General features: G+C 41.8%; 1 protein-coding gene across 1 annotated transcript in view; it reads left to right on the top strand.

The window, feature by feature from the left end:
* The window catches only part of Il1rap (interleukin 1 receptor accessory protein), a 138834-nt gene that overhangs the window by 39891 nt on the left and 71535 nt on the right, over positions 1 to 27408 (top strand). The window contains exon 2 of the mRNA XM_051150798.1: positions 4918 to 4982. Coding sequence (XP_051006755.1) covers positions 4919 to 4982 — 64 coding nt within the window. The 5' untranslated portion in view covers position 4918. The remainder of the gene's footprint in view (positions 1 to 4917; positions 4983 to 27408) is intronic.

Raw genomic sequence — 27408 nt, forward strand, 5'->3', positions numbered from 1 at the left:
AAGCACATAGTTGGTAGGATATTTCAAACTCATTTCTTCTCTCCTTTGGAGAATTTTCTTTTGGCCCATGGTTTGATTTAGAACTATATTCCTCACTTTTGAAGACTTCCCTTTTTAATTCCCTGTTTTTATGTGTGATTCAATCCTATGGTTAAGGATTGTCCTTTCATTTCCTTTAAAGTTGCTGTGGTTTTGATTCGTGGCACGTGATATGGCCTATCTGGGTGCTTAAATAGGACACTTGGTTGTTGTCCTGAGAAGGCTGCTCTTTATTATGCTCATGTTCCATGCCTTCATTGCTCAGAAGAACTGGGTTGAGCTGACGTCTTTCGTACTGCCTACAATTAGTGCCTTTCATGTCAGTTTGTTTAAACGTTGGCTTATTGCTCAATATTGGTTCATGAAATTGTCTCCCAGAGATCCTCTATGGGTGAAAACATTATGAAGCAATACAAGAGGAATGAAAACACTTGCCAATTCTTAATAGACATCGTTTTCCTTTTTTCTAAAATGAGACAGAGGTTTCCTTGTCATCTCTTAGGTGTGTGTGAGTGGAAACTCTACTCAAGATTTATCTGTGACCTAGACAACAGAACGGAAACACAGGTGGGCTGATGATAGCTAATGACCCAGCGAAGCAGCCTGGTAACAGTAGGTCTGGCCTTCTAGAATTTGTGCTTCGGTGCTAGTGGCCAAGTTTTCCATGGTTAGATCATAACAAAGGGCAGAAGTGAAGCAAGTAAAATCTGATTCAAGGCCACAGGAGGCTTAGCCAGCCTGCAAGATGACCTTAGAGGGGACACAGTAAGATTCCCGGGAAGAAAAACTGACAAAGGCTAGGCTGAAGGTCTGTGTCCAGCCATTGTGGTGGAGAGTTTTTAGGAGTGACTATTCTGATAGCATAGAGCAACACAGAGCTGGCATTCAGAAAACCACTACTCCGTGGCTCAGGGAAGCACCATTGTGCAAAGGGAAAACTAAGCAAATGTGTGACCAGCAGCCTTGTGGCTGCAGACCCAGGATTCTGGTCCAGGGAGAGAACCCATGATAGCTAACTCAGAGAGTACGAAAACAAGATGCTTATTAAGCCTAGAGAGACAGTTTCCCATGTAGAGGTACACATGGAAGTGGTGAGGAGAAAGTAAACCCTTGTTAACATTTCTATGCTTATGTAGAATTAAACATGCACTTAAAACTTCTTGATAAATGCTATATGCGTACAAGTTGGTATATTAAGAAACAATGGCAAAAAAATTAAAAAAAAAATGGCATCGCATATTAGAGAAGTCCTGATACAAAAAGGGGGGAACTATGATAGGAAGTAAAATGGGTAACGGAAAAGGATGGCTGGGAACCCATGTAGGTCTCTATTTTCTAAAGCTAGAACAGGACACACTAGACACCATCACAGTCGTGTGAAGCTCACTGTAATTCATCTACAGTAAGCTCTTGCATCCGTAGACAAGTCTCCTGCCTTCTGCCAGATACTCCATCTCTGACTCAATACCCTCTTACTCCAAGAAACAAGAACAGAAGGTGTATTCCTTTTTCAGTGACAAAATCCCAAGGCTAAGTGCAAGCTGGTATTAAATGAACCATCAACTTCTAAAAGGGTTCTGGCCAGCCAGCCATCTCCCACTAACCTTGGTACCTACAGTCTGTCATAGCACGCTGCACAATCTATTTTCTGTTTTGTCGTCCTGATGTTTTATTCATCACAGGGCGAGGTTGACCCTGGATTTGTGTTTGCACAAAGGTTATCTTTGGACTAGCTCTCTGTTGGTGACCTGCCTCTGCTCCATCCTGCATAATCCAGCAACTCTTGGGAATATCAATTAAGGTCCTCAATCACCCTAATTAGAATGTCGTCTTTGTGTTGCTCTAATAGTTCAGCAACTTATAAATAGGAAATTAGTAAAAATTCAAAGAGGAGTGTGTGTGTGTGTGTCTGTCTGTCTGTCTCTCTCTTGTGTGTGTGTGCGTGCGCAAACGTGTGTGCATGAGTCTATCTCTATCTGTCTCCTTCTTTCTGTCTCTCTGTGTTTCTCTCTCTCCTGTGTGTGTGTATGTGTGTGTGTGCATCTGTCTCCTGTCTCTGTATCTATTTCTGTCTGTCTGTCTGTCTGTCTGTCTGTCTCTCTCTCTCTCGTGTGTGTGCGCGCACGTGTGTGTGGGTCTCTCTCTGCTTCTCTATCTCTGTCTGTCTGTCTGTCTGTCTCTCTCTCTCTCTCGTGTGTGTGCGCGCACGTGTGTGTGGGTCTCTCTCTGCTTCTCTATCTCTGTGTGTCTTTCTGTCTTTCTCTGTCTCTATCTGTTTCTGTTTCTCTCTCCTCTGTGTGTGTGTATGTGTGTCTCTTGTCTCTCTGTCTCTATCTCTGTCTGTCTCTGTCTCTCTCTCTCTCTCTGTCTCTCTGTCTCTCTCTCATGTATGTGTGTGTGAGTGTGTGTGTGTGAATAACCAAAAGCAATACGGAAGGTCAGAACAGTCTAATAGAGCCAAGTAGTGGGGCTTAAACTGCTGCGCTCTGAATCTGCAGTGCAAAATCTTATTGCTCTTGCTGACAAGGATTGATGCAGAATTATTAATTACTTTTATTAATGACTTGGGTGAGGACATAGGTGGCATGCTGAACAAGTGTGCCAATGACAAAAACTAGCAGGAGAGCAATTATTGTGATGACAAACTCAGGATCCAAAATGACTCCAAGACAGAATTTAGTGACCATTCTTCCATGATATGCCTGGCAGAATGACTTCCCTAAGGCCTAAGCTGATCATTCCTGTATCGCTGTGCCACCCCTATACTCAGAAAGCATCAGTTATCTTGCTTGCTTTCTAAGTTAAAACACAAGCCTTTAGCTTGTTTTTCTCAACGTTGGCATATTCTCATCCAGGCTCTTTCTGCTTTCCAGCAAAATCATCTATAGCTCTTTTTCTTATACCTTGTACTTGGGCCAAACAGAATTAGCATTAGACTATTATTAGACTCTTTTATATTTATGTCTCTTTATCTTTGAATGTTGTTCTCCCACATCCTCATTTCCCCATACTTTCCTTATGCTTCAAGTCCCAATAATCAACCAGTTCTTGTCCAGCGTGAGAGCACCTTGTGTCTAGTCTTCCCAAAGTCTTTGATGGAGACGAGTCTTTCGTTTGAGGATCCTCAATTGCACTGATCTGTTGCTTTCTTTTGTCCTTTTTTTCTTTTACTTTGTAGTTCAATTTCTTCTTTTGGTACCTATTTTAGGTTACCATAAGGCGGTGCTTACTACTCTGCCTTTTCTCTGATATGTCATAGTTCTAGTTTGTGTCTGGATGTGTACATTTTATACATAGTTGAAAACACGGGTTTACTGGCCGCAGAGATGTACTCATCAGAGGCCTTGCATTATGCTTGCTAGAATGCACTGCAGTTAGATGAATAGAACTTTAAAAACATGTAATACTGAGGGGATCAGGATGGTACTGGGGCTCAAGGCCTGAGTACTGCGCATGTTATGGAAGTGTTGTACCTCCAGGTTACCTCTCCAGCCCTCAAAGCATTCTACTGAATGAATGAGTGATAGATGTGTGCTAATAAATTTCTCTAGATGGTGATTTGAGGCTTGGTAGGCAGCTTTTTGGTAGAAAAGAACATTTGATATTTGAAATAAAATGTTTTCATATAATACCACTTGTGATAAACTCACCTGTGATTTTTATACAGGTAGGCTAAGGAAGGAAGTAGAGATTTTTGGTTGTCTGTTATTAAGATAAATGATAGAGGTAGAAGCCTGCATTTAAAAAAATTTAATTAAGTTATTAAGCCTGTATTTTGTATTAGGCTGTACAATACAGCCTAAGTGGTTTGGGTAATATTAACTTATACCATTTATTTCCATGTAGTACTCTTAAAAGTTGTTGTCTTACATCATACTATCAAGTATTCATTTTGGCCACTTTTGGTATGTGAGTCTCTGTGCTTGATGAGGGTTTAAAAAAATACCATCTCTGTTGCTTTCTAGAAGTATGGATGTGGACAAATTAGCAGATGTCTCTCAGCATGTTTGTATGGATGCTTTTATCAATGAGAAGGCAGAAGTCATGAGCCTGGAATTTCTGAGTCATTCTATATTTCTGTATTTATAGCACTGTAGACACTTTCTCACTGACTGGGGAGGTTCAGCGGAGTAGGAAAGATGTACTTTATAGAGTTGATAAATCTCCTGCATTAAAGACCACACAACCAAATAGAGGAGCACGCTCCTTGCTAGTTGGCAGTTCCCACTGGTTTCATTAGAAAGCTAAAGATCACTGAGATTCCTGCCTTGCCATTTGTCTTTTCAGTGCAAGGCAAGAGCACCATGGCAGGAGGGCTCCATGTTTCTCAGTGATATAAGTTCTGTGTGGTTGACTACAGACCATGTCTGGATCCAGAATCTCTAAACTTTCAACTCATCAGTAAGATGGAAAAGTACCTGGATTATGACCTATTTCCCACTGAGACTAGATAAGTGAACACCAAAAAATGACAAGAAGGTCAGACTCATCTACCAGCAGTGTGACTCCAGGTCAAAAAATCCAGGGAAACATTTTTTTTTAATGTAGCAGTTATAGTTCTGTGACCAGCAGAGAGTTCTGTAGCCTCGCACCTGGAATTTAATGATGGCTGCACCACTTTCTGGCCAAGGGACCTCAGTCACGTTATTTAGATCGGTTTGAGTTCATCTGCATGGAATAATGGGGCTCAAAGAAAAGTGACAATGCTAAATAGGAGCCATCACCTTTGTTGTTGGGTCTGACTGTACAGATGGTTGATATTCCTAAACCCTTGGAACAGTTCTTAACCTCTAGTTAGCACGCAGAATCCCCAGTGGTCATTATTAAAACTCTCCAGGGAAGAAGTACCCTCCCTTACCTCTTTATTTATGTTCACAGGATGGGACTTCTGTGGTGTTTGATGAGTCTGTCCTTCTTTGGGATCCTGCAGAGTCATGCCTCAGGTGAGTATGCGGCACTTGATAAATTAAAATAACCTATGGAATTATGTGCTCAATCTTTCTGATAGTGAATGCAAAAGAACATAATGTTGGTTTTGTTACATGGTCTTCTGTAGTTGCATACAATCACATAGCTGAAAGAATAATAGCATTTGGGGGGTAAGAGGGACTAGAACACTTAGGAACACGTTTGATGTATATACTCCCAAGAGTACTTCTCCTTATTCTTGTCTTAAGTCCTATAGAGGAAATGGCAGGGGCATAGCACAACCTCTTACCCAAAAGTGTACCAGCACTGGAAAAGACTCATTTGTTAGCAGTTCACTGCAATGTTGAAAAAACAAGCAAACAAAACTGATAGTTTTGATCAAACTGCATCTCTATAAGCAACAAAGAATTTGTTGGTAGGTGCCTTCTTTCTTTGGGCCTGGCTTTGTATGAGGAGCCAATCAAGATCTTAATTGAGTGTGAATAAGCAGTATTAGTCACCATGGTCCTGGACCACATCTAAGCAGAGATAGAAGAATTTGGATATAATCCCATCTTCTGAGGTCTCCTCTCATCTCTAAATTGCTTCTCAGTGTCACCCATGTTTGCTCTATTTAGTGAGCATATGATTGTATGCTGTGATTTTTTTTTGACTCATCAAGTTTTTGCAAAAATTCTTGCACATAGGATTGAAATTAATCTCTGCCATTTTCATATATTTCTTTGATTTAGCCTCATGACTGAAAAAAGTCTGAAGCACTGATTCTTTAATTTTAACACAGGGACTCCAGGGATCCTAATTTTAATAAGGATAAGCATCCATATGTATAATTCCTCTGAACACCATAGGCCGTACTTTGACTATCATCGCTTTAATGCCTATTCTCTGTCAGAACCCTTTGGAAGTGTTAAATCAGCCTTATGTAACCATGACCCCAGTGCTCTGCAATATGTACCTTCAACTCTTCTTCATGCAGCATGAATCGCAGCCCTCCTGCCATCCTGATCATCTTTTCTGGGTGCACTTCAGTTTTTCTATGCCACTTAGTGCATTGTATCAGGAACCAAAAATAACTCTAAAGACAGGGTGTAACTAGGACAGAGTACAGCTGAAAGTACAGATAATATCTAAACTTGTTGGCCCTTTGGGACTTCACAGAGGAAAGGCTGTATTTTAACCAGGCCTCGTATTCATCGGGGATGTGCTAGCATACAGCTGGGCCACACTAATACACCAGCATCTATTGGGTATCTGTCTCCTTTGATTGGAAGGGACTTGATGTACTGATTCTTAAATATGCTGATGATAACCCTGGACCGTAATTTATTTCACTTGACTTAGTACTGATTGAATGTTATCTTCTCACAGAGGCTTTCCATGACCATTACAATAAAAAATAGCCCAGCCACTCACTTCCTTCTGCCTGCTGAGTGTTGCTTTAGTATCTCCCATCTCCTGCTAATATTCAGTCCACTCTTCTTTGTACCCCGTCTCTGTAATTTGCCCTTCAGCCCTGTCCTCCTTACCCTCTTCTTCTTTTTCTAACCTTCCTCTGTCTCTTCTTTCTTGTCTTTTTGCTCTATCCTTTTGTTATTGCCCTCTCTCTGAATCTGGGGGCATAGATTTAATTATTTTTCGTGTTTGTTTTCCCAAACACTCGGAACGATGGCTAATACACAGGGACACAGTAGGTGCTCGGTACATGCATGGTAAAGAGATGGATGAGTAACCCTTCAGAAGCACGTTTTCTCAAACTGGACAGTTTCCTGTTGACTGGGCTTAAAGCCATAGGACTCATTCTCATTAGCGTGTCAAGTACAACACCTGGATGTTAAAGCGAGAGGCATCCATGCTATGGCTGTGGAGAGATCAAGGCTTCCCAAAGTTTGCAAGGTCCTTTGCCTGCCCAGTGGGCCCTGGCAGTGCTGCCTTTCTGAATGACCCTCACTGTATTCGCCCAAGGATCCCCTTCCCCCAAATGTTGGTGGTAAGTGTACTTTCTTCCCAGGAACTGTGACTCATAATTCTGTCAGGGGAAGCTGCCTTCTTGAATAAGATGAGTTCTCATACCAGCCCCATTGAGTCAGCATGGGAGAGGAAACATGTTGTAATCCCCTCTGCCCATCTGGCACACACTCATGCCTTCCTTATGAAGAGGTGTATTGTGTCTGTGTCTGTGCCGCACTTCCTCATTGGAGGGACAGGAACAAAAAGGAAGCGTTGTTGACAAAAAAAAAAAAAAAAAAAAAAAAAAGGGGGGGGGGCAACTGGCTCTGGGGATAAAAGGGATCATTGCGACCCTGAGGGATCAGTCAACCTCTCCACGTGAAGTGACACCTTTGCTAGGGATGCAGATGCGGGCACACTTGGTCTCCTGTGGGCGGGGGGCTCTCTGTGCCTCAGTTTCCCCTCTTATTGGAAGCACACACTGACAAAAGGAGCAAAGCAGAAATATTGTGAGCACTCTAGCGTACTCTATATTCGTAGGACACAAGTCAGGGATTTGGCTCTCTGGACCCAAAGTTTACTGTCAATGTGTTTACTGCCTGTGCAGAGAACTGCCCTTCAGGGCACAACATTCTGACTTCAGAGTGTGGCCTTTGGGTTGGAGAACTCTGCTTTCCTCATACCTTGAAAACGTGGGAAAGAAACATCTTTATCTCAAATAATAATTAAAATAAAATAATAATAAAAATTATTATTATTATTATTATTATTATTATTATTATTATTATTATTATTATTATACCATTTCTATTTACTATTAAGGAATTAAAGCTTGGATAGTTATGTTAGTGGCAACATAATTAAAAGTAGGTATTTTAGAAGTCTTGTAACTCCTCGTTCTTAAAAGTAATTTGTACTTTGCACACTCAGTGTTATTTCTTTCTTACACCCAGATCTTGACTGTTGTAGCTCCCTCTTTTTCACTAGACACCTACATGCCACATAGTGAAAGGAATTAAACCCACACAGCTAGAGTTCGGCATAACTGAAGTGTCTCCTCGTTCTTCAGTTCCCAAGACTCCTGTTGTTTTTATTAACCATGGCTCCCCTGGGCTCTACCAGGATGTACATGATTTAGAGAGAAGGCTGTGATGCCGAGAGTCATGGGACACCAGTGTGAGGGAGCCGCTCACTCACTGCTGAAGATCTGCCTGGTCAGGCTTCTATGCTGTCTACTTAAGCAGTTACGTCTTTACCATTCCCTCAAGACCATTTTCTTCAGATGGAAAATCACTGCAACTCTCATTTCAAACCTCAGCATCGCTCTTTTTCCTTGCTATACTTTTCAGCATTTCCACTATTAGCTGGAAGGGGTTCCTGCTTACAGGAATTAAAAGGGAAAGAGTCACTTCATTTTAACACCCCCCCACCTTGATTTGTTTCCCATTGGCTACATGCTAGAAACCAAAACTGCAAAAGCTACCTGGGAATAGGCATACATATTTGATTGACCCCTGACTCCAAGTTGGAGAGACAGTGAAAATAGTGTCCAGGATGGTGAACTTGAAAATTCACCATCTCAAAAAATATTTTCTCGGTAGATCCTCAAGAGACTTGATATCCTATGAGCATATACAGGGGGAGGAGGTCCCCGTCAGTCACACTCATAGGGGAGGGGAGTAAGGGGAAAATGGGAGAGAGGGAGGAATGGGAGGATACAAGGGATGAGATAACAATTGAGATGTAATATGAATAAATTAATAAAATATATTTTTTAAAAATAGACAATGTATTATCTCCCCAAATCGTGCATGTGCACAAAAGATGCTCAGATATGCTCTTTTGTTTCCAAGTTGATGCAGATGACTATGGACCACACACAGGGCTAGATTTCACACGCATGTGCTAGGAGGAGGAAGCCTTGCGATTTAGGAAATAAAGGGCCAGAAGTCGGCCAAGCTGCAGCCTGTAGCTCCTGATGAGGTGCCCAGGGATCTGCCTGTCTCTACCCTTGACTGCCAGGTTTACAGAGGCATGCGCATCCCTCATTTTTCCTGTCAGTGCTAGAGATTTGAACTCAGGTTTGCTCGTTTTTTAGCAAGTGCTGTGACTCCCCCACGTCCAAGCCATCTCCCTAGCCTTCTACTTTTTTCTTTATATAGCATTGCCATTCTAGGACCTTGTTCTGTGAATGGAAGTCACATTCCCTTTACTGATCTTTGTTGAACTTTCTGGAGGGTAGAAGTAGTCTGCTGATTGCCAGGGCATGCTTTATTCAAGATGAAATAGATAAATGAAAACCCCGAGGTTTACTAGCAATTGAGACATTGGCTCAAGTTCAGAGCATTTCATGCTGTGAGCTGTTTACCACCTTTAATGGCATCAGTTCTTGTCGCTCCTGTGCCCTTTCTTATCTTGAAAACCAACGCACCAGGACTGGAGAGATGGCTCAGTGACTGCCACCACTGATTTCACTTCCAGAGGACCTGCTTTTCAGCACCCACATGACAGCTCCCAACAATCTGTAACTCCAGTGCCAGGGACTCTGACCCCGTCTTCTGGTCTCTGTGGGCACTGAGCACATTGGCATACATGCGGACAAAAGACCCACACATATGAATAAAATACATAAGTAACATTTAAAACAAACAAACAAAACCCCAGACCAATCAGCCAAGTAAAGCAGCCAAAGCAAACCCAACCGACTTGTCTGCTTGTTTTCAATTTGTTATGATGATGATGGTGATGATGAACCCCCGTGTGTGTGTGTGTGTGTGTGTGTGTGTGTGTGTGTGTGTCTTTGGGGCATGATAGGACCACTGTACACATGAACCCATAGCAGCCGTGCCCACCTGCAGCAAATCTAGCCAGTCAACATCCAACTGGAGAGAGAATGGCTTTAGGAGGCCGGACCTCTAACTGTGGATTGACTCAAATTGACATCTCTAGGTCAGTCAGTTCTTTACAGCTCCTGGTAGGAACCAAGACACCATGCATGGCTCCTCCACCTAGAAACGGATGGGCAGAGCAAATTGGAGCCAGTGAGTTATTTAAAACAACAACAACAACAAACTCCATGAAATTGGGGTTTGCTAGTGAGATGGGACAGGTCTGAGAGAACTTAGGGAAAGGAGTTGGAGAGGAATATGATGAGGTTATATTGTCTGAAAATCTCAAAGAATTATTAAAGGTTTTAAAATTCTATTTTTTTTCTGGAAGGGCATATATTTTTACACTGTAAAGTTACTACTGTGATAAAATTATTATTTGGAAGTTGCAAATAAATATAACAAACCAATACCAAAATTAACCAGACATGTAATATTCTTAATGCTATGTAATGATTCGTTCAGCTTTTTATAAGAATTGCGTTTGCTGGTAGCCTCAACAGCTTCATTTTATTTGAATATGCGTTTTGAAGTCCTTCTACATTCAGATATACTTGTGACATTCCGTCCTCGCTCCGTCCGTTGCCCATGGCTGCTCAGACTGTATACTGCATTTCTATGCAATTTTGTCCAAACATTTGGAGAATGTATGAAGAATACCATTCCATTTTATTCTTAGTCCTAAAGGTCATTGGAGTTACAGAATTTCACCCCGTTCTTTAAATTCTGCTTCTGGGAGTGAATCTGAGCACTCCTTTATATCCAGGCTGCGTTTGTATTTTGAATATTTGGGCTGCTTCCTTCTAAGTTACTTTTACTTTCTCTGGGTGAGCGTTATGCAGACTCGGAAGAGAACTGAGCACCATTTACTGCTGCTGAGTTTGCAAATAAGGAGCGCCTGTGTCACAGTGATAATTTTATGTTTGGAAAAATGACCTGATTTGTTCCTCCTATGGGCATATTCGTTAAAGGAAAAACTCGACTTTTTGGAGAGAGTTCACAAGTGCCTGTGGTTGTAGATGGGGAGGGCGGGTTCATAAGAGCGAAGCGTCATGGCGTCGGTCTCCTCTCCCCTTCCTGCAGTCGATCTTTCTGTCCCACTGCAATGAGCTTGGAAGCTTCCAGGCTTTGTTAGCTTTAGTGGCAACTCGCTGCTAAGCCTGTTCTGGCCTATTATTCTACAGTTTAAAACTTTTCAGTTAACTGACTCAATTCGTCAGGGAATGATATGTTTAAACCCAAAGTAACAACTCAATTTGTGCGCTTTAAAAATCTACCAGGTATTTCCAGCTTTCCTTTGTTGGTTTTGAGAGATAAAAAAAAGTCACATTTAAAAAAAATTAAGGAATCACAACCAATACCTTCAAGTATCTGCTGTACATTCCCTAAAAACTCATGTTCAGAATGGTCAGAACGGCTGGGCGGTGGTGGCGCACGCCTTTAATCCCAACACTTGGGAAGCAGAGGCAGGCGGATCGCTGTGAGTTCGAGGCCAGCCTGGTCTACAAAAGCGAGTCCAGGACAGTCAAGGCTACACAGAGAAACCCTGTTTCGAAAAACAAACAAACAAACAAAAAACCAGAATGGCCGTGCCTTGCCTTTTCCTGCTTGAGAGGCAGCAGGAAGATGGCGGTTATAAGATGGCTGAGAAAGTGAGACTAGAGAAAAGCCTCGTGCCCTTAGCAGTCCAGTCTGACGGAACCTTGTCGTTTCCGGGGGCTTCGCTTTCTCTTTCTCTCTTGGGAAGAGGTGAGCTGTAGCAGTGCAGTCTGGAAAGTGACTCGCATAGTGGTTGTGGAGACGGGAGTTCGAGGTTGTTACTTGGGAGCCTATTTTCCTCCTCTGGGTCTTTCTTGCAGTCCTTGACATACCCTCCGAGGTAGTCGGGGAAGGGTCTTTCCGGCATGTACACCAGGTTACTGCCTTGGGTGCTTTCCATGTAGCTTGCTGATGAGATGTCTAGTGGTCCTTCTGAAGCTTGGTCTTGCCACAGCGACAACAGGTGACAGGATCTTCCAGCTGCTCCCTCAGTAATACCTCCGCTATCCACTCCTTCTTGTAGGCAGTACAGAGGATGCAGAAAACCCAAGCACCCATTAGTCATTTATAACGTTTCTATATCGATACGACCATGTATTAATGTATTATAGTGATGTTTTTATTCTAAGTTGCATATGCGTTAACTCACAGCCAACAAAACGACTGTGTTTTAAAGCAATGTTGACACACAGATTATTACTCCCCGTGGATCCCATTTGTTAGTGACCTCTGCTACTGTAGTTTTGTTTGTCTTATTTTATTTGGAGAAGCAATCTTTAATTGTTCACCATGTGTTTGCTTATGGCTTGGACACATCAACAAATTAGTTTTAAACTCGTGCATGACTTTTCTCTGGATTCTCTGGGATTTCAGACTGTTCAAATGCTGATTAGTGAACTGAGTTTTGCTTTTATTTGAGAGAAAACATTAATTCTGTCCTTCTAATTTCTAAGTTTCTTTGGACTCTTGATTTATTTGGCCTCCTAGAGAAAATTGAATTTCTCTTGTGCAGGGTATTTTGACATCCCTGGTTTGATTTTTAAGTGGCTCTTCAGAATTTCTCACTGTGCCCTCAAGATGAAGGAGGATGAAACAAGAGAGGGGGAGAGAAGAAAGAAGAAAGCGAAACAAAAGAAAGCAGAAAAGTGAGAAAGAGGGAGAAATTAACAAACAGAGAAATGATAGTCTTCCACTAAAATATTTGGAGATTTGATACAAATCTTCTTTCGTGCTTTTTCAGGTTACAGAAATCCTTTTAACTACACTCAAATATTCAGATTTATCCTAAGCTTTGCACTGACCGTTTGCCTTTTCAAACAGTTAAGCCTTTTTTTTTTTTTTTTTTTTTTTTGTGCCTTTAAACATTTCTTATTTCTTCTCATGTTAAGATGATGGGAGGATATTTTTATTTCACAGATGTTATAGAAGCATCCTGACACTGGGTGCCCCCACCCCAGTTATGAGAGCTGTCGTCCTTATATTTAGTGAAAAGGCTTTGTCAGTCACACACGCATTCCTGCTGAAGGAAATGGAGGGTAGACATTGAGAGTCCCTAGAGCTTTGAGTGGCCTTCGTGATCATGACGGAAGAGGTGACAGCAGGAGACAGTGCTGGACCCTGCATCATCTTTTCCAGTTCCGTGGTTTAGAAACGGAAGTAATATGTTACTGCTGGTTGTTGACGCTGGTCAGTCTTTCCTACTGGCAATGTACTGATGAAGGCTCGGTATGAGCTCAGTCTCTGTTGAGGTCTAGACGGAGAATGGAGCTCTGTCTGGGGAATAGTTGAAATCCTGGAAATAGCAATGGAATCATTAGTAATTGGGAATGTTGGAGGAATCCCTCCCTCTCATTGTATGTAATGGTGGAGAGATGCTAAGGGGCTTTCAGGGCAGACGAGAAGGCAAAGCTACTCTTCTTAGCTGCTTCATTGTTATCACACCTTTCTAGGTTTACACATCATGTTATTAAAAAGGTTCTTCCTCTCATCCAGAATGAAATGATAACTGACATGGCAGCAAGAGCCACAAAACATTATGTCATGTTGAGATGTTTAATCAGTGAAGGAAAAGGAAAAGATAAAGACGACTTTAAGTCTCGTTCAATCATTTATAAAATGGGTATCAACTCTATGGTGCATGTGTGTGTATGATTTAAAGAAAGGAAGATGAAAGAAATACTATCAACTGGACCACAGTTTATATAGTGTTACGTAAGTCAAGACTGTTGGGATAAAGTTTTCTTCTGTCTTTACCCATATGGAACTCCAGGTTCTGAAAAGCAAATTAACTATTCTAAGGTCACAGCTAAAGAATTAACAGTATTTTTGTTTAAGAAGCATGGCATTTAAATATACCATTGTAGCACTGAAATCTTTGAATGGAGATGTTTTAATTTCAAAATATGCCAACCAAAGGTACCTGTCACTAATTGAAGACATTGGAAACACATTTGAAAAAAAAAATTACCCACCAGTGAACAAAGGCAAGAACATAGGCAGTTTTCATAAGGCAAATTATCTTTCAAATTGATTTGCCTAGCCCTTTTTAAGACATGTGTAGCATATTTCACTGTATTTATTCAGACTGGAGTTAGTGGTTGCAAGTCCACATTTATTTCCTAAAGGACAGAAGTTCTCCACAAGAACACATTTGCAATTGAATGCACGGATAGTATCTCAGTATAGAACCTGTAGGTTTATCTGGAGCAGGAGATGTTAGCCTGAGGATGCTGCACATGTGCCCTGGCCTAGCCATTTGTTATCCTTCAGGACCAACACAAAGATGCTAATTACAGTGCCTGGATTTTCCTTATAGCCAACTACTGTAGGCTCTGCCTCTCCTCCAAGATGTTAAGGGATTTAATAAATGGAGTGTAATATACAGCACTGAAACTTTTTTTTTTTTTTTTTTTGTTCCCAGTAAGTCCTAGAGAATTCTTTTCATTCTAAAAATGACAGTTCTTTCTGCAGACGTTGGCAGTGATCGGGTGTGAATTTTGAAATTTGATTGTGGTCTCACTCCAAGTTCTAGGTTATTTCTGATGTAACTGGAATAGTTTACGTTTCTCAGAAATTGTCAATTTTTTATATGGCAACAAACAGCTAGAATGATGGTCACCTGAACTGGCCAAGGGCACAAAAAATTGGCCTGGAAAGATTATTATCCAACCACACACAGGTTGGCAACCTCACTTAGTGTAAAGCCTCCCAAATTGAAATTGTAGGACATGATTGTACAAACATGCTTGTGTCTCAGAGAATTCAGTTTCTCAGTAGATCGGCTCATCTATGCTTCCCAAGGCATGTAATACTTTTTTCCCACAATATAATAAGTATCTCTTCTATTTTGCAACTGTGTCTTATTATTAATACAAATAAACTAAATATCTGTGTGTCCTAATCTGTGCATCTCCCCCTGTACTCCTACTGCCCCACTTTTCGGGAGGCTGAAACTTTATGATGAAACATGGAACCCTCCTATTCAGCAGGCGTTTTCAGGCCACCCACTATGTGCATAGCTTTGTATAGTGGAAGTGGGAAAACAAGGCATTTTGCATTGATCCACCCATCCACTCACCCATCTACCCAATCATCCATCCATCTATCCATCCATGCATCCATCAACTCATCCATCTATCCATCTATCTATCCATCCACCCACCCACCCACCTATCCAATAATGCATCCATCTATCCATCTACCCGTCCATCCATCCATCCATCCACTCACCCATCCATTCATACTATGTGCTTATGTGCTAGAAATTATGCTTGCTTGTACTGATTAGTAGGACAGGGAATTTTCTACAGTCTCATCGTGCTTACCGTCCTGGGGGCAGGTTGAGGGTGAAGGAATGAAGTAAATAAAAAGTTTATAAAAGTCTCACAGTAATCATCCATGGATCATCATCTTGATGCAAAGTCAGCTATAACTATGCTTTATTTGCCTGGTCTTAAATAAAGAAGGATTTACTTAAGAAGAAACCATTCTTCTGTTAGGAGTTGAAGGATGACAAAGATACACTGTGTGCAACGCACAAAGACTAGCAAGTGTGAAGGGATGGCTGCCCCGAGCCATAGGCTCACTGCCAGTGCTTCTGGAGCACCAGGAATTGGGGAGTAAAGAGTGTGGGTTGAAAAGGAAGTATCCAGAAAGTATACAAGTGTTTTGTTTTGTTTTGTTTTGTTTTTTACAATTTCTTTCAATAAATGGAGACCTGGTATCACCCGCCTAAGATTTTAAATATTTGTGCTAGCATTATGCAGAAGATGGATTGGAGAACATTTTGGGTTTTCTCCAACATGGTGGACAGAGATCATTTAAGTAACTCTTTTGGTACAAATTGCATAGAAATGCTGCGTTTAAAAATAAATGTGTCTCCCAATGAATTTCCGAGTAGGTAAGAACATGTCAGAGGCCCAAAGTGAAGTCAAAACAGGAATCTAAAAAGAAAGGAAGCTAGCTATATGGTTGGTTAACAGTCAGTGGAAAAAGGTGTTTTTGAACATTTAGATAATTTTCTTCAAAATAAAATTCCTGCCTTAAAGTTTATACCAAAGCTAAACTCAGTTGCATTAAAAATTCAAATCTGGCCAGGTGTGGTGGCACGTGCCTTTAATCCCAGCACTTGGGAGGCAGACGCAGGCAGATCGCTGTGAGTTCTAGAGGCCAGCCTGGCTTACAAAGTGAGTCCAGGACAGCCAGGGCTACACAGAGAAACTGTGTCTCGAAACCCCCTCCCCAAAATTCAAATGTGAAAATATAAATTCCTAAGTGTACCAAAAGAAAGCACTTTATGACATTATGATTCAGTTAGGGAGGGAATTTTTAAGTATATGATCAAAACTAAATAACAACTTGATACACTTAAAAATGTGAAGATTTGGAAATCATTAGTGGGCCATCAAAATATGACCTGAAGCTGGAGAGGTGCCTCAACAGTTAAGAACACTTGGTGCTCTTTGAGAGGGCCTCGCTTTGAGCACACACATGGCAGGTCACAACGATCTGTAACTCTGTCCTAGGAAATCCAGTGTTCCCTTCTTCTGGCTTCTGTGTGCCAGATGCATGTGGTGCAGACATACATGCAGACAAAACACCCATACTCATAAAACTATAACAAATTAAAAGTACTATGCTCTATATGACAAATCGAAATTAAGGTAATACAGGTATGCGGCAAAAACTGATGGCATCACAATATAAGATTTCGCTTGTTTGTTCGTTTTTACTGAAAAGAAATTTGTCAAATATAAAGTACAGCATGGATTTTTTTAAAAAAGGGTTTGAACGTATTTAAGGAAGAACATAGCAAGTTGACCACCTAGAATAAATTTTAACGTAAAAGTGAAATGAAACCAATAAGATAACTTTCTGTCTTTTTTAAAACTCCTTAGGTTGTCAACCATTTGTAAGCACAGTCCTAGCTATGCCTTCTGGTCCTGATGAGTCATACATAGGGAATAACACAACTGATGACTGAGATGGCTGTGTGGACGGCACCTTGTGCTTTGTTTCAAAGATGTCACCAGAATCCCTTTAACTTTGACTCTTTCAATAAGAAAAGGACACAAGAAGGTTTTCATACCTAAGGTTTTCCTAGGATGATTAAAACTGATATCATGTAAAGAATGAAAATATTCATTAATAAAGTACAATAGTATAGAGCCATTCAGGAAATAGTCCATATTTATATTTGCTGATGTGGTAGTCAGGATTTTTGTTGTTGTTGTTGTTGTTGTTTTAATGAACATTCTGCTTTAAAATGGCTACTGTAAAACAGGCTTTGAAATCTTTTTAAAAAGATTTATTTGTTTATTTAATGTGTATGAGTGCTCTATCTGCATGTACACCTGCAGGCCAGAAGGGGGCATCATATCATGTTATAGATGATGTGAGCCACCATGTTTGTGCTGGGAATAGAACTCAGGACCTCTGGGAGAGCAGCTAGTGCTCTCAATTTCTGAGCCATCTCTCCAACCTGATTCTAAAATCTTTATCATCTGTTTTCTGGTGTTTATGGAAAATACTGCTTTGTTCTTATTTTTTTTTTTTTTCAATTTTTTTTGACCCAGTTATCAAGTTGTCGTTATTTTGAAATTGCATTCTTTGAAAGTATTAATCCCACGGAAATAGGCAAATCCATGCTACAAATTACCCCGTCCTCTCTTCTCAAATGGGCTACCAGCCCACCTCAGAGCATGCATGCATTAGCGTAAAATTACAGAAAAACTTTGGCAGGATTCTTCCCACCCTCTACTTCTTTTAATTTTTAATTCATTGTTTGAGACTTTTATACATGCATACAATGTGCCTTGATCAATTTCAGTCCTTACTTCATCCCTCTAGAGCATCCAGATTCCACACTACTTTCTCTCCCAACTTCATAATCTCTTTCGTTTAACATTCCAGATAGTCCTTGGAGAATTTCATGTGATGTACTTTGAAGGTAACGACCCATCTCAAGTCCTCCCTGTACTATACTCTCTACCCTCCTATTTCTTCTTACACAACTTTGAGACCAACCACTTCTTTTTAGTTTTTCCCCATGGAGGTGCTTCTTTTAAAACTCATGGGGTCCACTTAGTGCTGCTGGTCTGTACATGGCTGCAGAGCCTGATAGCGCTCCCTTTCGGACACAGGGTTAGAGTGGTGTTGATTTTCTCACTTAAATAACTTCACTTGTTGTCCTAATTCAAATAATCCTTCTATTTTAGTTACCATTAAAAATAAAGACAAATTTAATGTTCAGAAATAGAATAGGGTGGTGTTCTGAGTGGTTGAGTCAGGATGGCTTCAGTCCAGTCTTCCTCAGATTATAGTGGTAGACTACTAAATTAGATGGTCTGTGAAGACCAAGAGCTGTTTCTATTGATTTTTCTGTACTATACCTGTTGTGTATCTGTTAGGCATGTAAGATCATGAAATTGAATATTAATTACACAAGCACTTAAAGTTACAACCAGTGAGCCCCACTTTTGTTAATTTGGGGTGCTTGGTCTCTAAAATACTTAGGTTCTTTCCTAATTTTCTATAAACTTGTAAACATTCCTTTTGAGCACAGGCAGTTTTCTTGTCTGTTTGTTTGTCTGTTTGATTGGTTGTTGTTTTTATACAGTGTAGACAAAATCAGACTGCGGAGTATGCTTAGCCAACTGTCAACATTTCAATTTCTATAGGCATTTATTATGTATGAGTTAAACAAATGATACTTTTTCTTCATCTGCCAGCCTTCCTGAATTTCTTTCTCCATTGCAACAAACATATGTAATATTGTTTTTTTTTTTACCATGTGCCAGAGATATTGACATTCTCTTATATCCACTAGCTATCAAAGTGGTAACTGACATAGTTTAGTGCCTTTCAGTACAAAAACTCCTTGATCCTTAAGACAATATTGTGAAATATAGCATTACCCTGTTGAGGAAGCACAAGCTTATTGAGGTTCAGTGCCTCAGCCATGGACACACAGACAGTCAAGAAAAGAGTATACCATGCTCTTGAAAGGTGCGCTGCTCATTCTCCTGACAGGCCTTTGGGATTCCATGCCATTTGTCTGCTATGGACATCGTCTATCCTCCCCACCCCCATGTTTCCATGTGTTATGAACAATAAAGTCAGACATGTTGGTCTTTGTGTTCCAAACACAATCTAATTGTAGAACATCCAGTTACTACAAAAAAAATTCTACTTGTCAACCGCCGGTTCTTTCTTACTCATTTCCGCACTACCCTTATCAATAACTAATCTAATTTTATCCAATTTCTATCTCTATAGATTTGTCTATTCTGAATCTTTTTATAAATGGAATCATACTTTATGTGGCTTTTCTGGTAGGTTCATATAGTATAATGTTTTCAATTTATGAACAGTCTCCAAGATAAATCAATGCTTCATAATGTTTTATTAACACGTAATATTATTCTCCTGTTTATCGCTTCGTCATTGATAGGCCAGAGGGTTGTCTCTGCTTTGTGGCTGTAATGAACAATGCTGCCATGAGCATTTGTATAATCTTCCATGGAGATGTGCACTCATTTATCTTGGTTATTCACAGAGAGAGAGAGAGAGAGAGAGAGAGAGAGAGAGAGAGAGAGAGAGAGAGAAGGAGGGAGGGAGATATGCTGGGCCATGACAACTTCATATTTAACATTTGAAATAACTCTCAAATTTTCACTAGGGTCACTGTGCTATTTCGCATGCAGGTCCCCGGCATCCCTTCAGGGACAGTCTCTCTCAGTGTTGCAGGATGGTCTGCAACTTACTGGGAACCTCAGGATAGGCGTACACACAGCAATCCTCCTGTCTTAGCTTCCCAAGCGTCAGGATTATGAACATGAACCACCATGGCCAGCTTTTTATTTTTATATTTTGTTTTTGCTGTTGCTACTGCTGTAAGTAATAATTTGAAAATACCGAGATAGCTAACATCAGGTCATAGAATGGGATCCTTAGTGCAAACTACATCGCATGAAAAACCAAACAACTGATGGATATGCAACTTACTTTAGTGTTTGCTGTGGTGATCAGTGTCGCCGTGAGCACAATCGTGGTTTCAGTTCTCATGGATGTGAACCCAGATATGGATGTGTACTTATCAGAAAGATGAAGGAGATGCTGGTTATGCCTTCCTGGCAGGCTTGTTATGAAGATCTCAAGAGATGATATGTTTGAAAGTTTTCTGTCACCAGCAAAAGGCAGCAGATGCTCTGTTCAGTGAGTCAGGAATTATACACACACTCAATAGATGGTAGCTACGTACCAACTGCTCCTTGGGCTGACATTCTGATCGAGACTTGTGTATTGGATGGTGGATATTTGATGACAGGCACCCAAAGTTCCACGTGTAATAAAAACCTTGGACCAGAAGGAAGCTGGGCTCTTTCTAAGTATGTCTTTAGTTATGATGGCCTGCGAGTTCAAGGGCAGGTAGCAGCCCTTTCCCACTCAGTTGCTGGATGCAGCCCTGGCCCCTTTGTTCTCTGCAATTCATTCTGCTCTGGAGGACTCTAAGGCAGTTCTGATATAATTTTCAGTTGTGACTTTAGTAGAACTGCAAAAGACCGAGGCATTTACACAGGAAACAGAACAAGCAAAGTGGAGGGTGCTCCCTGATTCTACACCTACTAGCACTCTGCTGTCTTCTTCTCTGTATCTAAATGTCTTTTTTTTTTTAAACTTATCCACGTTTCACGGATAACAATATTACTGTTACTGTATTCACTTTAAAAAAAAGGAGAGCAAGAATGAAAACGTGGACTACCACGAGGAACATAACATCCCTGATGCACAGATTCAAGCCTGTCGGTGACTTGCCAGGTGTCCTTGGGTAAGCTTCGTAACCTCTCGAAATCTGGGTGTCTCTGTCTGTTAAGCCATTCAGCCTCTTCTGCTGCCACCACTCTAGGGTCCTAAAGCTGAGATCTGTTTGAGGCTTCAGAGCCTCTGAACCATGATGCTGAGATGGCTCAGGAAGGGCACATGCTCTCCCGCCAGAGCTCAACTCCTAGGACCCAGATGGTGCATGGCGCGAGGAGGGGCCGACTTGGAAGAGTTGCTCTCTGACATCCGCATTTAGGCACCATGACATGCTTCCTCCCAACCACCACATAAGATGTGAAAGAAAAAAGGAAGAACCACTAAACAAAGTCACTCTATCTTCCCTGTCTCTTTTCATCAGACCGTCACTTCTTTCATGTAACTCTGTCCATTTCTTTCCATCTTAACTCATCCTATACAAGCCATATTACATTGGTTTTTTTCTTATTTATTTATTTATTTACTTATTAATACTTGATTCAGATTACATCCCAACTGTTATCCCCTCACTTGTATCTTCCCATCTGTCCGTACTTCATCCCTCTGCTCCTCTCCCCTAGACCTCTGACAGAAGGGGACCTCTTCCTCCACCATATGACCACAGCTTTCTCATCAGGATAGCCTGCTTCCCCTTCCTCTGAGTGCCGCCAGGCCTCCCCACCAAGGGGAAGTGGTCAAATCGGGGCCACCCGGGTTTCTGCAACACTCTCATGATGTTTTCACTCTTCTTCCTTACAGTTCATCTTATACACAACAAACCAGCTAATCATCTACTTAAAATATTTCAGATCAAGCGCTTCTACTGATAAAAATCCTGGCAGTGTTCTTGCTATTATCAGAATTCATTTCCATTGCCTCTGGCCCTACGATATGTGCTCAGATCCTTGTCTGGCATGCCAGTGTCTCTATGTCACCTCACTGTGTGTATCTTTTAAAATCACATTGTGTGGGTATGTACCTGTGCATGAGTGTGCGTCCATGCCGCGGTGTACATGTGGAGGACACACATGACAGAGGACAACTCAGAGTGCCAGGCATGGCATCAAGTGCCTTTACTCATTCGTCTACCAGCCTTTCCAGCTTTATTCTGCGAATTCTGCTCCCCTGGGCTTCATTAAGATATCCCTGCACACCTTCTCCTCACTGTGAGCCGTTCTGCACAGACATTTCTTTAAACTTTGCTTCACACACTTAGCTGCCCTAGGTAACATGCCAAAAGCTCAAAGTTAACAAGCTTCCCCTGCATGGAGCCCTTCATACTGCCAGCTATTTCCACAACAGTACCCATTCAAACAGCAATGAGTTATTGATTGCCTAGCTTTTACGTATTTAGTTAATCTATTCCGTAAAGCCAGTCATCTATAGAATGAAAGCCCACTGGGGATAGGCTGGCTCAGTTGATCCACCTTTAGTGACGAGCAGAGGCTTGACTTTGTAAATGCTTGATAAATACTCCACGAGTGAATGCATTGACATAATAGACGGCACAGATTTCCTTCTTGGCGCCAGCTCCAAGATTATTTTGTGTGGGAATTCATGGCAGACATGGCAGGCTGTTCTGTCAGGACATGGACTTCCATTTCTGCACTGCCTCTGATCTCTGCTTGCACTGTGGGCTCCCTCAGCCCACCCTACATAGAAGAAGAGTATTATCTACTAGGCTTTGTGCTGGGCACCATGTAGATTGAACAGCACCTGAGCCCTGACATTGAGTTCACGGTCTAGCTGGGGATCAGCCACATCCTCAAAGAGCAATTACCCAAGGTAGAAAGCGGTCAGGGTTAGAGGAGGTCCTGAAGAAATGCTGTAGAGATTCTGAAGTGAGAGAAATTACTTCCAGCTGAGAGCAGACAGCTGCGTCTGGAGGTGTAGTGTCCAATTGGGGCTTTAAGTGATGGGTACGATTTTACTCTTTGGAGATTGGGGAGAAAAGGCATTAAAAAATGCCCATGAGCAAAGCTGTGCCCCGTTCGTTTTTACAATTAAAGGCAAGTCTCGAAGTGCACTTTTGAAATTTTGTGTGTGTGCTTTTTTTTAAAAAAATTCACTCATATTTACATGTGGGTAAGAATTTTAGTGTATGGAGTCTAAGGAATCTGACAAATTAATTTAACAGTCTAACAGCTACTACAGTCATGATCTTGATAATTTTCATTACTTTCCCAGAGTGTTTTCCTTTGGCCATGATTTGGTCACCCATCTGTATCCCCCCATCTGTGGCAGCCACTGATCTGTTTTCTGTCCCTATGAGTCTGACATTTTTAGGGTCAGCTAGAGGAGCTCATAGTGGTCGTGTTGGACCTGGCAGGATATACTGAAAGTAGATCCCAGTGTTGTGTCTATTTGAAGGTCATTGTTCGCTGAGCAGTATCTCAGCATTTGGTGACATGTCCAAGGAAATTGTTTCCCCCTTTCTGATGACTTACTTTCTCATTGAATTTTGGGATCCCTTTACAGCCGATTCTGGATATCCAACGTTTACCTCATTGGTGACTTGCTAACGTCCCCTTTCATGTTTTGCTAGTCATTGTTAGTCACCCTGTGTTTATTACTGGATGCACTATTCATTTTTCTACTCACTGTGTTTAAGCAACTTCAAGTATTTCTCTTTTCTTAATGCACAGGCAAGAGCAGAGAGAAGGCCATATGGACATACAGATAGGTTGCTAAGCCGCTGTTAGTGCGCTGCTGTGCGTTGAGGCATCTGTTTTTGTTTTTATAACAATTTTAAGTTAGGCTTCACTAGAAGGGAATCCAGCTCGCTAGATTTTGAAAGCTATGATAAAATGATGACCCCATCCACTGTCACTGATATTGGTGGAGACTCGGGGGTGGTAAGAGAGGAGGCCAGGGAACCCAGTGTTTCTCTTGGTACATCCCAGTTCCCCACACTGGCTATGGAGCGAAAGGACTTCATAAAAAGTTAGCCTTGCAGCATTATTCCTCAGTCCCAGTTGCTATAGTTTATCTCTTGACTTCATTTGTGGTTTCTGTAAGTAAGACATTAGGCAGCCCATGGATAGAGGTGCCTCGTGTGCATGGTTTTGTACATGGGGCTGGTCAGGGAACCTCTGGATACAAACGTGTTTCTTAGACCCTGTTCTACCTGTGCCCATGGTTAGTCTGGTTGCTTCATCCTTGACTTTCAGTTGAGTGACACTATTCCACAATGCTCCCAAAAGCTCTATGAACTGTCCCACAGCCTAGAATCCATACAGTGCCTCAAGGTGTGAGCATTCATTCGTGGCTTCCAGAGTCTGGCTTCCTTCCGTTGCTATCTGTCAGTGTATGTCTGTGTACTGCCTGGGCTCAAGTCAAGAGACGATAAGAGATGACTTAAGTTGCCGCTGTTTTTTTGTGAAGGCACAGCTGAACCCTCCCCACCCACCGTCAGAGTGAAGAGTTCCATCTGTCCTCTTATGACATGCTGTGTCACTTCTCTTTTGAGCATTTGCTTTATTTTCCATTTTTCTAAGAGTGATTTTTTTTAAACCTACCTTTTAATCCCAGATAGCGAGATCTTTGAAAGGAACGCCATGTCTTCCTTCTATCTTTGTCTCTGCTTATAAACTGTCATGTGCTGTAGGTTCTCATGGAGGGTTTACCTGATTGAAAGACATGACATAACCTGCATGTCACCCTGCTTTGTGACCCAGACAGATGAAGTGTCTGAGTGGCTGATAGTCATAACTGAAGGTGACAGGATGATTTGATGTGTTCCAAGCAGAGGCATTCCTGGTTTCCTATTGGTTGTAATTTTTATATCCTGTCTAGAATGGAGAAAAGGGTGATTTGATTTTGATGAATAAGCAACCCACCTTTGCTGCCTTCCATTGTTCTGCTTTGGGTGATTTTCTATGAACATAAAATAGTCTCTCCAGACACTTGATGGAGGTGCTGAGTCATGTCTGGCTGTCCTTAAAGAGATGGGGGCAACCCCATCAAGGGAGCTGCCTCTGAGGATTTGCTGACATTTCCAACTCCACTGCTTTTTAAAAGTGGGCTTTGTGGAGGATACCCAAGAATATGGTGGAGGATACTGGAGCTTCCATTGGAGGCTGCACTGACATTCTGATTCAGAGGGATGTGGCTGTCCCTGCCACCTCTTGCTGTGACTTGTGCCACCTGGTGCTGAGAACTGGTAGTCAAAAGTCCTATGCTTTTTTTGTCTCATTTTTTATGAACTTGTGATCCGCCCCTCCCCTCTGTAACACACACTCAGTCTTTTCCTCTCTTTGAAAAACTTGACTTTTCCCTTTCAAGATTCAGGCTGAGATGGATTCTTAATGTCAGGGTTACCCTATTATAGAGAATGGGGTGGGGAGGGCATTTGATCTCACCCCCTTTTAGTAAACATCCACCTCTGACCACCACTGTACACACATTGCATGTACTACACATACACATCAAGTTAAATATTTAATAATTGCCATATGGAAAATGTTCAGTAATGAAGTGCAACACATTTTGTGACCTGATGACACTGTTCTCTATAGAGAACACCACACAGTATATTTCAGGAGCAGTACTGAGGGGTGATGGAGTGCAATCGATTCATTACAATAGTCAAAGAAAAAGTCAAAGCAGAGGTGATGGTACCTGCCAGGAATGTGCGTGAGATGCTGAAACAGGAGGACTGAGGAGAGGTCAAGGTCAGCTTAGGGTTCATAATCAGGTTCTGTCTAAAAGAGAAAAAGACAAAGAAATGAAAAACATGAATCGGTAGGTTGTTTGGTATAGGACGAAAGGAATAAAATATGGTCAAGATGTTTCTTTTTCTTTTCTTTCTTTCTTTTTTTTTTTTTTCAAGACAGGGTTTTGCTCTGTCTTGAACTCATTTGTAGACCAGAGTAGACTCAAACTCACAGAGATCTGCTTGCCTCTACCTGCCGAGTACTGGTCATAAAAGTGGGCACCACCATGCCCAGCGAGATGTTTCTTAAGATAAAAAATCCCTTTTCTTTTCTTTTCTTTTCTTTTCTTTTTTTTTTTTTTTTTTTTTTTTTACCTATTGTGTTTGGTTCTAGTCTAGGTCTCGGGGCTATCCTGCCTCTGCATCCTGGCCCTCCAGGCACTATCAGGGGTGTATCAAACTGGACCAGTCATTGATTGGCTACTCTCACAATTTTTACACCACCTTTACCCCAGCATATCTTTCAGGCAGGACAAGTTGTAGGTCAAAGCTTTTGTGGCTGGGTTGACAACCCAACTCCTCCACTGGAAGTCTTAGCTAGGAACACCGTAGTAGAATCCTGGGAGTTTCCATTACACAAGGTTTCTACCTCACTCCAGAATGTCCCCGAATCCCAGTTGTCTTTCCCAGAACTCCTGTCCTCCATCTCTCCTGTTCCCATCCCCACTCACCCCAGGCACCCACAATATCTATTTTGTTTTCCCCTTTCCATAGATTCATGCCCCACCCCTACCCCCCAATCCCTTGAGCCCTCCTTGTTACTTAGCATCTCTGGGTCTGTGGATTATAGCATGATTATCTTTACTTAGCAGCTGATACTTTCTTATAGGTGAGTAATGAAATGATTCCTAATGATATTCTGCTATACTCATAGATTGTTGTTGTCTAGCCAAGTTGTCATCAGGGAGGCTTCATCCAGCAACTGATGGTCACAGATACAGAGACCCACAGCCAAACATTAGGCAGAGCGCTGGGAATCCGGCGGAAGAGATGGGGGAAGCATTGTAGGAGCCAGAGGGGTCAAGGACCCCACAAGAAAACCCACAGAACCAACTAACCTAGGCTCATAGGGGCTCACGTGGAAAGGGCAATTAGTGAGCCTGCAAGGGACTGGCCTGGGCCCTCAGCATATATGTTAGTTGTGTAGCTTGGTCTTCTTATGGCACTTCTAACAGTGCAAGCAGGGGCTGTCTCTGTCTCTTTCGCCTGCTTTTGCGACCCTTTTCCTCCTTACTGGGTTGCTTCTTCTAGCCTTAATATGAGAGGGGGTGCCTAGTCTTATTTCAACCTGCTATGCCATGTTTGGCTAATATCCCTGGGAGGCCCCCCTTTATCTGAAGGGAAATGGAGGAGTGGATTTGGGGGGCGGGGATAAGGGAATTGGAAGGGGACTAGGAGGAGAGGTGGGAGGGGAGGCTGTGGTCCAGATGTCATATATGAAAGAACAACAGTTAACAAAAAGATAAAGAATCCAAAGAGTATGGAGGATTTGAGGGAAGACATTGTTACATGAGCTCTGACAATTAGAAACGAAGAGGCTGAGCAGGCCCTGAAAACTGAGAAGGTATATGGGGAGAGTGTTTGCTCTGGTGTCAGGAGACTCCACTGCTGACTGGCTCTCTGAACTCCTCACGTTGCCTCGGTAACCTCTTTCCAAACCCCAAGGTGGAATAAGGACCACCACACTAGCAACTGGCATCAAACTGTAGATTGCACGGGCCCTTTAGCAATGACGACTCTATAGTCTTTGATGAAGAGCAGTGTAAGAAAGAAGAGAATAATTTCTCAATGATGAGTTTGGGGAAGTTTTCTCCCTCAAAGGCTGTAGAAATAAAAACCTGTGTCACATCCTTCTAAAGCAGCTGGCTTCACTGTTAATGTCTCCATAAGGCAGGGAGTTATAGCTCTGGGAAACTGAGAAACCCCAGAGATGAATGTCCTGAATTTGTTAGTGTTGCTTTAGGATATGTGCAAAACACACACACACACACACACACACACTCAACACAAACTATGTGTATGCACACTTACATAAATATTCTGGCCACTATATCT

Source organism: Acomys russatus, chromosome 8 (assembly GCF_903995435.1).
Source record: "Acomys russatus chromosome 8, mAcoRus1.1, whole genome shotgun sequence".
In the NCBI taxonomy this organism is placed as follows: Eukaryota; Metazoa; Chordata; class Mammalia; order Rodentia; family Muridae; genus Acomys; species Acomys russatus.